This window comes from Phyllopteryx taeniolatus, chromosome 2 (genome assembly GCF_024500385.1).
Source record: "Phyllopteryx taeniolatus isolate TA_2022b chromosome 2, UOR_Ptae_1.2, whole genome shotgun sequence".
Classification (NCBI taxonomy): Eukaryota; Metazoa; Chordata; class Actinopteri; order Syngnathiformes; family Syngnathidae; genus Phyllopteryx; species Phyllopteryx taeniolatus.
Genome location: NC_084503.1, coordinates 33,384,020 through 33,396,677, shown reverse-complemented (window position 1 = coordinate 33,396,677; position 12,658 = coordinate 33,384,020). Strand labels below are relative to the sequence as shown.

Sequence of the window (12,658 nt, the reverse complement as noted above, 5' to 3'; positions counted from 1 at the left end):
AATTGGATCATTGTTGTGTCTGTGGTCACTTTTAGATAGACACTGCTTACTTACTGGATCTGACAACATAGTGCGCAGATGTGAAGCCAGAGCGAGCATGGCGAGGGCGTTGAAAGTGGCGCCGTTCAGCAGAGAATACCAGAAGTTCTTGGCGGGCAGCAGCATGACAAAGTTGACGACAAACTCGGCATACAGCACCAGGAACCAGGTCATGCTGGCGCACACCATACCGCAGCTGTCCTGGATAAACCAGAGCGTGCGGTTCCCGACTGTGTGGTCCGCGTGGACTCCACCGACCATCACACCGGCTGCCAGGCTGCCTGACTCGACGTCGCCACCCGCTGATAGCAGAGGGTGGTGCTGCTCCATATCTCGCAGTCGGTGGTTTGAAGAGTGCATCCTGCCCAAAGGTAACACATTGCATCATACTAATATGGTTAGTGTAACAACAGACACAAACCTGGAAATGCAGAATTGTAGAACTGCCACTGTGTAGCCTCTAACTGTATTGTAGTGGGGAAGCTGGTGTCACACCAAACAAAAGTGTTATTGGGCTAACAAGTAGGCATGTTACCAGTTTGAAGGTACTGAATACTACAGTTTTAAAAAGTCAAGTTTTCAAAAAGTTATGGTTTTTAAACTGCTAAAACTTTTACCATTAACGGTATGCGTTGTTTTCTTTTTATCTAATTTTTTTTTTGGGGGGGGGGGGCGTCATCATTGTAGGCAAAGTGACATGGCCCCTCTTCCTCCCGTTGATAGTGCAAACAGTCAGTGTGCTCTACGAATTTTTCCCTTGTCGACAAGGGCAACTCTTTGGGGAATTTTTAAGGTACCGCGGCTTGGTGGAGGAAGGACATGCAAAATATGCATATGAAAAGTGGCTGCTCGAAGAGGCAATACTTCCAACATATTATATTTATGAGTGCCACCCATCACTCTCCAAGGTAACGTTAGTATAGCAATGTAGTGATGACGCCCGATGTCCCGGTTGTCATTAGTCCTCAAGAATTGAAACTGTTGCATTCCTGCCTCCTGAACTTCAACCAGCCAGTTTGCTTCCACAAAAGACACGAAACCTGGTTTGCATCATCTGGAGCCATAAAAGTCTCCTCAATGACTGGCACAGCATGGGTGAGGGAGGGGAAGGAAGTGATTGATGACTGCTGGAACACGATCACCCAGTGGTGGTTGGAGACACTGCCTGTGGACATCGAACTCCTACGTTTGTAACAAACAAACCACCAGGAATATTCTAAATGTATGCCTTGATGTCTGTGTCATTATTGTGTCAGTCTTACAGGTGCAGCTGTGAGACTTTGAGAACTGTTCCTCTTGATTTGAAGCCAAACAGTACGAAATGATGTTGTATTGAACAATTAGTTGATTTGCCTATATGCTTCTATATGATTCTATATGCTTGATCTATGAGTAAGAGTACAAAGTTGGGAGTGTTTTAGATTAGTATACGATTTTTAAACCCATTTTATGGGTCAAAATTTTAAACTAAATTCAAACTGATGGTTGTGGTCTTCTACACTTCATGTCACTTAGACACACCCCCTGGGTATTTAACCCTTAACTTCCGTCTTATCTGCCTCTTGGCTCTTCTTCCTGGCTAACATCTCTCTAGCTAGGGGTCGGCTTCGGCCAACCCCCAAGGAGTGCATGAAGGTGTGGCAGAGAAGGTTGCAAAAGTGCGTTAGACTCCAGAGGGATTACTTTGAAGGGAAAAACTTTTAGTTGGAATTGGAAATATTTCTTTTGTGACCCTAGCTCTGGAACTTTTATGACATGCCTTTTAACTCCAGTCTAACATTTTCAACATGTCGAGCGACGGCCCTCACTAATGTGAACGTGCACGTTATTTAATTACCCTAGTTTTGTCTCAGGATCTGTCCAATTGATTCTCATTAAAATTTGTAGCTAAGTCGGGGTGGAAAATCCAGCCAAATAAAAATTCGGCACTTGCCTACTGGGTGTACAGACAGCAAGGCTGGTGTGTCAGACGCGCCACGCGTGCCCATGTATGTTAATGAAAATGACTGACATCTCTACAGTCTCTATTAGGCTGTTCCTGTCACGCCGTGCCAAGTTGTACTTGCTTTGCACTGGGCTCCTTTCTAGCCTTAGGGTAACAATGTGAGTCGCAAAAGTAATTTAATATAGTGACAAATCACTGCTTTTGCAACACTTACTGTACACTTGTAAACTAATGCCAATACGTTTAAAGCCATGTTTTTAGTGTAAGCAGTGCATGTGTGCAATGGATAACAAAATTAATTAATAAAAAAAAACACGTTCTGACAAATACTCAAATTAAAAGTGACTAATTGACCCCTACTTTGTGACTTTTGTTCGTTCGTTGAAAAATGTATCCATTAACACGACAATCATCTTCTAACATCCAATTTTCTCTGATTAGATACTTTCAATAGCAGTACTAAAACACCCCAATTACCTCCAAATCACACACTATGATGTGCTTGTCACGTCCTGTTTGTTTGGCTACCTTGGACTAAAGTGTGAGGGAAAGTGAGTGGGTGGGAGCAGAGGGACTTCACTAGTTGCACCGACTGTCATGAATTTCAAATTCAAACAAATGGCCAGAAAGTCTCTTTTGGTTAGGTTGTTGTCCTCACATGCAATGATTGATGACAAACACTCTTCAACACGCTTATGGGGAGTCATCACTCAAGAGTGGGCTCAGCCAGACGTCTTATTAAAATGTGGATAAATGACCAAATGATGCCACCGCCTGTAAGGTTCATCCATCACAATCTTATAGCAGTTTCTGCAAAGCCCCCCAGGGGTTTGTGAACGTTTATACAGGGGATAGACCCCAAAGATCTCTTCTACGTCTAAATAATGTCAAGGTTGTAGCAGAACATTCAGGTCCAACTCCACAAACAATGTTGGCAGCTTCAGATAATCAATGTCCGTCCCTCTTGGAAAGTGATCCTGCAGCAGAAGTGCATGAGGCACTAATGATCCTTGTTACTGTCTGCTGTCTCACAGTACTCACAGAGACTCACCGAGACAAAGGCAATGAGGCAAAGACAACATCTGCAGAGCAAACCTGAAGCTTGTTCTGAACAATTTAGTATTTGACCTGCAGACAAGCAAAATCCATTGATCTTTCTTTTCCCAATTTCTCACAAGGTTTATTAGGTTACAGCTATAGTGGACTGCTTTTAAGCTCTTCTTTGCTTACACCTTACATCAATATCACAACACAGCTTCCTTCCGTAAAACGCCCATGATTCATGAAATCAGATAATTATCAAGAGATTTTAGAGAGAAATGTCTTACCCAGTGTAAGAAATCTTGGTTTGAGGCAAAGATAATTGGTCCTCCAGAAAGACAATGACCCAAAGCACACATCCAAAACCACACAAGTGGTTGAAAAGGAAAAAATGGACCGTTTTAAAATGGCCAGCAATTAGTCCTGATCTGAATCCAATTGAAAATCTTTGGGGGGGAGCTGAAATCTGCCATTGGGGAAAAGAACCCTGCAAATGTTCAAGAGCTTGAAAAATTGTAACGGTAGAGTGGGAGAAAACACCACCTGAGAAGTGCAAAAAGGTTATCGATGGATACAAGAAACATTTGGAGGCTGTCATCGCTGCCAAAGGATGTGCAACCAGATATTGACGACTGGTGCCAATATTGCACCACATACTGTTTTCTGATTTTTCTTTGAAATTACAGTATCTAAGTTGAAGAAAGAAAAAAAAATTGTTAAATTAGTTTGGACTGCCAATTAAAATATCCTGATGATATAAGTTTGGTACATTTCCATTTCTGAAGATATGATACAGGTTATGAAAAAAATGAAGGGGTGCCAACAATGGTGAGCAGGACTGTATGACAAAAAAGTTTTTTGTTTTTTTAAAAACTGCAAACTAACTTTAAAGTGACAGTGAAATCGGTGCTTTTGTTGTTTCATTGTCACACATGACAGTTGAGGATAATCGCAAGTAGTCGTGGATGACTGCTGCCACTTTTAAACCTTGTTAAGCAATGTTTTATTTTTTTACATTTTCTACTTCCTGTTTTTGCTTCTATTACAAAGTTATTTTAAGGAAGACAACTTGTGAATTTATGAACCCCGGTAAATCCTGCAGGGCAGGATGAAGTGGGACACTGTGTAGTGTGTCTTATACTGTATACATGCCCCTGACGCTTCCACCTGACAAACCATGCAAACTTTACAGTGCAGGGTGGAAAAAGTACACAGCTTCTTCATGAAGTCATTTCAGCAAATAAAGCAAATAATGTTTCTGTAGGGCCCAATGTATGTGTTGTTGGTTTTTGGGCAGTTAAAATTTTAAATGGTGGCAGGTGTGTGTCGACTCACTTTTGTTAATGTTTGTTAATTTTATTTTATGTTCATGCTCTGCTTTAAAAAAAATAAATCATAAGTTACTCAAGTTAGTCTTTACTTGAGTAGTTTTTTCATTGAGTACTTTCTTACTCAAGTAAATATTTGGATAACTACTTTTTACTTGACTCATATTATTCAAAAGTAACAGTACTCTTGCTTGAGTACAATATTTGGCTACTCTACCCACCAATATATTTACTTTACTTCACGACTTTAAAACAGGAATACGTTGAATATATATCTCAGGTGTTGAAGCACCAGCCGGCACGGTGGCCGACTGGTTAGAGCGTCAGCCTCACAGTTCTGAGGACCCGGGTTCAATCCCCGGCCCCGCCTGTGTGGAGTTTGCATGTTCTCCCCGTGCCTGCGTGGGTTTTCTCCGGGCACTCCGATTTCCTCCCACATCCCAAAAACATGCATTAATTGGAGACTCTAAATTGCCCGTAGGCATGACTGTGAGTGCGAATGGTTGTTTGTTTCTATGTGCCCTGCGATTGGCTGGCAACCAGTTCAGGGTGTACCCCGCCTCCTGCCCGATGACAGCTGGGATAGGCTCCAGCACGCCCGCGACCCTCGTGAGGAGAAGCGGCTAAGAAAATGGATGGATGGATGAAGCACCATGTTTTATTGTTGAACAAGACAAAGTAGCAGTGTTAAGGAGAGGATACACTACTTCATGGAGTATTGATCCTTTCTGTGGTCAATAAGAGGGGGGAGTACCATTAAAGCAACAGCAGCTGCTCCTCCAGCTGTCGTCCACTATTCCCAGTCAAGAGGGCACCTTATAACACTCAACCCACACAGAGCAATAACTGGAAACAGACCAAATGCGTCTAAAGTAGCACAAACACTTCAAGGTTTGCAGTGAAACGTCATTGTACATGACATCATCTTGTGAGCCTTCAGGTATCAGGTCTGCCTTTTCCTTGTCAATAACAGACACACACACACACACACACACAAACAACAGGCTGACGAGAATGACAGACAGGGTCATGAATGTTTAGCTTTTTCTTGTGATGACAAAGAGGAAAAGTGTGACGATAGAGACCATAGAATAAAGAAATGGAACCTATTCGATTTATCGGATAAAACTAGATTTTGCAATTTTTAAACCAATAACGTGAGGTGCAAGTATTTTGTCCATTTGGGGTCACCATCCTCACGTTCAACTGCAGTATCTGTGACTTTGAGTTGTATGGCTTTTAAAGGCGGGGCGTGGCCTGGTGAGTGACGTGGGTGTCAGCAAATGAGAGTCGGTTGGTTGTTAACTGGCCTGCATACTGTTTAGTGTCTGGGCATCAGTGTAACCATCGGGAGCTCAAGTAGGAATGTGCTTATTATTACATGTTTGTTTTCTTACGATTTCAGGGGCTGTGTCTATCCAGGACCACTTACGGAGACATTACAATACTAACTACAGATGGTAGGCTACTGTATATTAGAGTAGCTAACATTGGTACGTTACCTTGTGTTGGCAATCGCAGACGTGCTGTTGTGGTACACACTGCACTTTACTTCCTTGCAAAGTTTTTAAGGAGAGATTTTGCTTAGACCATTTTTTTGTAATAAAATTTTTATTACCGTATTTTCACGAACATAAGGCGCACTTAAAAGTCTTAAATTTTCTCTAAAATGGACGCCGGGGCGCCTTATAATGCAGCGTGCCTTATGTGTGCACAGAGTTCCAACATCTATAAATGTTGTTGTGTGATGAGCGCGCCGCTTGACTTTTTTTTAGCATTTCCTGCTGACACGCTGCTTACACAGAGGAAAAGCGGACGTGGCTGAGGACAGGGGAAGGGTGCGTGAAGTAGGACCCTAAAGCCACGCCCCCAGTAGGTATATAGTGCCGGGGTTTTTTTTTTTTTTTTTTTTCTTTTTTTTTTTTTTAAATCGCTTGACTGACTGGGAGTATTTCCGGGGTGTGCATTGTGCAAAACAACATCGGTTTGGCTAAGGGCCCGCGAAAATGTCACCTACGAAGAGACATGCTTATAAAGCACAGTTTAAACTGCAAGCTATCAGTTACGTGGAGGAACATGGGAATCGAGCAGCCACGAGAGAATTCAAGATCAACGAATCCATGGTTCGCAAGTGGAGGAAGCAGGAAAACGAGCTTCGCCAAGTCAAGAAGACAAAGCTGAGTTTCCGCGGAAAAAAAAAAGAAAAACAAAATGCGGAAACAAGGTGAGGTGGCCTGAGTTGGAAGACCAACTCAAGCAATGGATTAATGAGCAAAGAACAGCCGGGAGAAGCGTCTATACAGTCACCATTCGACTGAGTGCAATAACTTGGGGCTTGCCATCATTCTGGGAGGCTTGACGAACCGCTGGACATCCGTGTAAACAGGACGTTCAAAGTCAAGTGAGTGGCGTGGGAGCCATGGATGACAGATGGCGAACACAGCTTTACTAAGACTAGGAGGCAGCGCCGGGCGAGTTACGCCACAATTTGTGAATGGATTGTGGATGCTTTGGCTATCGTGTCTGCTTGCACTGTTGTTCGAGCTTTCGCACGGCACTGTCTCGAACCTGGCGTGTTTGATTGAGAACTTGCCCACCTGTTCATTTCGGATACAGAAGATGAGGACTTTGATCGATTTGTGGATGACGATTGATCAAAAAATAACATCAGTGCATTGTTAAATGCTTCAATAAAGTACAACCAAACTCAGTTTTGCTCCCGCTGCCTTTTTAAAAACATTGTTTTAGCGTGCATGCATGCTACCTCGTGTTTTAAGCTAGCGTATGTTTTATCATGCCTGCGCCCAATAATACGGTGTGCCTTATGTATGTGTTAAATACAGAACTAGACCCCGTAACTGAGACTGCGCCTTTTATTACGGTGCGCCTTATGGTCGTGAAAATATGGTAGTTGCAGCTCTACAGCATTGTTTGTTTTTTTGCCTTAATGTGAAGAGACTAGTGTTCTGTCTACTCATGCTTATTTTCTCTCTCTATTGTCTCTTTTCTCTGTCTCTCCCCTCTCAAAACTCATTCAAATCGACTTCAATTTTCAATAACTATCCTTTGTAGTAACTCTGACCCGGTTGTCATAGCAACCCCCCCACAACTGATGGACTCTGCATTCCTCCCTGCGGCCCTGCTGTGCAAGATGGCCAGCCAAGGAAGCCTGGCGTATCTCACCAGAATCTTATTATATATAACATTATTAACAGTTCCCCTCGAAATCTGAATTCCAGTCATCAAAGACTCATTTCCATCTTTTGAAGTGACAGAGTGACCAAAAGGTTGGAGTCTCTCAACCACTGGGAACATTGCTGGAACACAGATGACACCTGCTGGCGTTTGCGAGTTACTGGAATGTGTGGACTCTTCATTCGAAGTTTTTTTACTGAAGATAAATGTATGTTTTGATATTTCACAAACTGCAGATGTATGCCTTGATGTCGGTATCATTGTGTCAGCTTTACAGGTTCAGCTGCAGGAGAGCTGTTCGTCTTGATTCGACTTTTCCTACGCCTATTTTTCTTTCTTTCACCATTAGTCGTCTTTCCTTTTTGTAGTTAGACCCCGTGTGTTTCCCTATAGATGCCTCATTGATTTCATTAAATATTCTATAAAATTCCACGCCTTGTTGTGTTTTGTGTGTGTTGTGAGTTTAATAATGAAGTCTCTGTAATTGAGAACTCTTATTTCCTAAATGTAGCAACGTTCAAATTGTGAGACTAACTGTGAGGTTTTTCGTCACTTTTCCTAAATTGTACACATATAAAAAGAGACGTGGTGCCCTTTTACGAGACAGATAGTTTGATTGTGACGTTAAAATGTAAATCAAACTAACCCGGAAGTGAATGCAGGCGTTCACCTTGGACGAATTTCTCTCTTAAATTAACTAAGTTTTATCCAAAACCAATATACGCTACACCATCATAATAAATATAGCCACAGAGGCAGTATATAAAACTCCCGTTGCATAAAAAAATAAAATAAAAGGTATACAGATTCTCCATTCTGCATGAGCAATCAGCTGAGCATGACAGACTTAAAAAAAACATTTTTAAAAGAAACACACCTCCCAAGCACACATTATGGTGTGTTCACAATTTCGTGTTTTTATTCAGTCATTATAGTTACACAGCTTTATGACACAGTGGTTATCTTCTTTTGCACTTGATTGGCAGTTAAAATTGTTGAACTGTTACTTTTGCCTTTACAGATGATTAAAGTTTTATGATGGAAACAGTTTGACTCTGCAACAGATTATTTCAACTTCCATTATTAAATTGATTGGACCAGTTTCCTGAAATGACTTATCAAGGCTCAAAGTTGCCCGTGGCAACTCAAAAACAGTCACGGGCAAGCTAGCATCCAACATTCCTGATCGGGCAGGCGTATGAATCTTTTTTTTTGTCGTATGTAGAGTTGTCACAATATTCACGATATTGCGAAATGAAGTGGCGATCGTCTTAGCTTTCCCTCGGCATAAAATAATGAGCCTTTGTGCTTAAAATGTAGTTTTGTGTCATCTATACAAAGCCAAGACGCTTAGCTAGGCTACTACAGCGCTTTACTACCTCATTTGAGTGTAAACACACCGGATTGGACCCGTAACCCATGTGATCGTGTGTACGTTGAAAGAAATAACACTGATTGGCTGACTGGCGTGCGGGACCACAGCGCTGAGAGAAGTGCGTTAGCGTCGCAACATGCTACGGCGTACTACGTCTGTCAGCGTGTCACTTCACAATCGACTGGGCGAGATAGAGGCCTCTGTTCCAGTATACACAGACCCACGGGCTGGGATTGGTTGCCGTGGAACTCCGCTTCACGAAGCCAGTGTCCTGGCTTGTGGCGGCCTCCACCGGGAAGCCCCGTGAGTCGGATCTCCGCGTGCCACCGCCAACGCCACCCCCCTCCGCTGAATTGTTTAAGCATATTGTAACAGTATCACTCTTTAGTGGTGTACTAGTAAGTCAAACATCATGGGTAAACGAACATCACACGGAGAGGGAATGATGATTCAAACTCTTGTTAAAACGTATACCTTGCTAATTACATTCCATTAGTCCCAAAAATTAAATAATAAAATAGCTCCACTCCATATCACTGCAAAAATGAATCATCTTATATACTTCCCTCTCTTCAAATGGAATATCTACATTTCAAAAACATATGACAGAGGCTGCTCAGGAAAAAAAAAAAAAAGCATTTTACAATATCACTAAGCAGAAGAAAATAAACTATGTAGGAGTCCCATGATTATTTAATTTATTGTTACTTGGCTGTTTCCAAACCTGCGTTGCCTTTAAGAGTGTTCCTGCCTTGCTGACTTTACTTGAATTTTTGGACTCTCGCAAATAAATCACTGTTAGCAGGCAAGAATTTTTAATGTAAGTTAGAATGGCAGCATTTTCTAATTATATAACTGAAAAAACACATGATACATTCTGTTAAATTAGTGAATAGACAATTTCTCAATTGACAGTTTTGTAATTGTGAGCATGGGATGATTATTGCTGCAGTAATAACAGCGTTTTGGAGGTACTGTATACGAATGCAAACATTGGATGGACGGGGATTGACGTGCATGGTAATATATGATTTGAAGATGTCTTTTTCACAAAAAAATGTGGGGAAACAGAGAAACTACTAAAGCCTATTGAGAAGGACTTGGCGAGCAAGAAAAAGAGAGGTTTTTCGGTACTCCTGCTTTCACCTCTTCGCCCCACTTGTACCGTCAACCTTCGCGCGATACCGTGACCTTTCCCACAATAGCGCAATAATTATTGTACAGCGCCATGAATACCGTGATAAAACCGAACCGTGAGATATAGCAAACATTTGCGTGCATTTGACCGAACAGGGAAAGCTCAAATTTGCCACGAGCAAGCAAAGGTTTTAGGGCACTTGCCCTTCGGCCTAAAAAGTTAACTTCGAGGCCTGGATTATGATCAACCTTTAAAGCTCCACTGTGTATTAGATTAACTAAAGACTCCAAGGGGCTGATAGTAGTGAATGTGAGTGTAAATGGTTGTTTGTCTCTCTGTGTCAGCGATAGGTTTCGTTTAATGTGCCGCTCACCCACCCAAGTCAGCTAAGATATTCAGTACTTCTCAACCCATATCAAAATAAACTGTATAGTTAAATGAATGAATGAGTTTCATGTTGAGTAAACATTCTGTCATCATAATTTTCAATCTTAGGCTCCTCCTGGTTAGCATTGACAGCCAAAAACAAGGAATGCTACTCTTCAACTTTGAAAGATTGGCTCCACTGACGACCTGGTGACAAGCAATGACAAAAATGAAGTCGCCTACCTAGTTAGTATGTTCTTTCCTCACAAAAACATGGTTTGACGTGTGACTTCAGGACCAGCATGTGATTTCAGATGGGTGTGCAGATGGGCATGAGGGTGGAATAGGAGACACCTGCAAGATACACACACACACAGGTTAAAACAGCCATCCATCCATTTTCTAGAGCGCTTGTCCTCATAAGGGTGAAGGGTAGGGATCCCACATTTTTTCCCCAGACAATACCAGTACGATTTTTCACTTTTGAGTACAGATACTGAGTACGGATACCACTAGTACTTTCGATACATAGTCTCAATTAAACACAATGACAGATAATTGTAAACAAAGGCACACATGCAATGGACAATCAAAACTGCTGAAAGGATTGTCGGTACCCCCTACCTACTCTTGAGGACTTGCACGCTGCCAGAACTAAGACAAGAGCGTGCAAAATCCTCTCGGGCACTCCACATCCCGGTCACCAGCTCTTCCAGCTCCTTCCCTCAGGTAGGCGCTACCGATCAATGCAAACTAGAACTAGCAGACATGCCAACAGCTTCTTCCCTCTTGCAATCAACTTCTTAAACACCCAACCTACAATTCCATTACAATATGCTGGCAATTTTTTTGTCTTGAGTTTGTTGTCACATTTCTGTGGGGCTAATTATACATTACTCGTGCACTCACTGTAGTAGTCTCGCCACGCTGCACTATTTGCATATCTGTTGTTGACCAATACTGGCCACTCATGCCAGAGTAGCATCTGGTCCATTTGCACACCGATTGAGGAGTATCTGCAACATTTGCACAATCAACATTGTCCTAGATTATCGTACTACTTGCTTGAAGTCTCGGCGCCCTTTGCACAATGGTCATTGCACCGGACTATTGCAATATTAGTCTTTCGAACTGCTCTAAGTGCTAGAGGACTCTGCATCTTTTTGCACAACTATCAAAAAAAAAAATAATGTACCGGCATAGCTGACATTTTAAACTAAGACCCCTTGATTGTGAGGCAAATGTGCTAATTACTCCTACACTGTGCTGTCAGGTTTAAAACAATGTAGAAGTTGACTTACAGTATGCCTACACTGTTCATTGCTCACTTAACGTCAGACTTCACTAATACTATTTCCTTCCAGTCACATAGTTCAGGTTAGACAAGGAACTCGGTTGAGTGTTTTTCCACGCCAATGACGACTACGTACTTGTAACTATTTTTTTTACACTGATTGACTTCCGTCCAAATGTTTTGGACGCCCATACCACATTACACTACAGGCTACCATCTATAACACTACACAGCAAAGCAACACTAAAATTGGAGCCCCTCCCCTCATCGACAAGCGAGTAAATCACCATCTTCTCATTTACCATCTTGTCTACACAATTGTCCCTCGTATTAATATCAAGACATGTGTTGACCTGCTACAGTACTACACAGTTAGCCGAGTTCCCTACCTGTCAAATGATGTGTTAAGGTCCAGATGATAAACAAACATCCAGCGCCTATGTGACAGTAGCTTGACATTCCATTTGCTCCCGGGCAGGTGGCTACAATTCACAAGCTAACTAGCGAGTTGGCTAGCTAGCTCTGCGACGGCTGCACGCGCGCCAAGAGTGGGAAAAGCAGACATTTTTCCGGCGACCTACCTTAATATTCCTAACATAGTCGTTCGGGGACGTCTGCTAAATTCATTTTGTCCGCTTCACAATGGGTGGACTGCAGCACGGGAACGACGACCGGAGTCCCGGAGGGTAGCGACACATCCCATCAACCATTGTCGGAGCTTCCGGGATTCGGTTCCTCTTCGTGAAACGCCGTAGGGAGGGGAACAATGTTTGGTCCAACAGCGCCACCCTAAGGGATGTGATACAATGGCAAGTAATACGTCTCCGCTAGAGAGCGCCATTGCTCAATCAAAGAATTTGCGACGTCCGGTAATAATAATAATAGCATTAAAACCTACACTCACAACAACACAAATTTATCCTCCTAACATGACAAC

The 12,658-nt window shown here is 42.4% G+C and overlaps 1 protein-coding gene across 3 annotated transcripts in view; it reads right to left on the bottom strand.

Moving 5' to 3' along the window:
• Window positions 1–12,472, bottom strand: part of zdhhc7 (zinc finger DHHC-type palmitoyltransferase 7) — a 21,492-nt gene extending 9,020 nt beyond the window's left edge. The window contains exons 1-3 of one of the 3 annotated variants that reach the window (XM_061765812.1): window positions 12,303–12,472; window positions 10,671–10,781; window positions 55–400 (exon numbers count right to left, since the gene is read on the bottom strand). In XM_061765812.1, the coding sequence (XP_061621796.1) occupies window positions 55–399 (345 nt within the window). In that variant the 5' untranslated portion in view covers window position 400; window positions 10,671–10,781; window positions 12,303–12,472. Of the gene's footprint in view, window positions 1–54; window positions 401–10,670; window positions 10,782–12,110; window positions 12,260–12,302 lie in introns of those variants that run through there. The other 2 variants (XM_061765814.1, XM_061765813.1) reach the window with 2 other exon arrangements.
• Window positions 12,473–12,658: the final 186 nt, after the last annotated feature.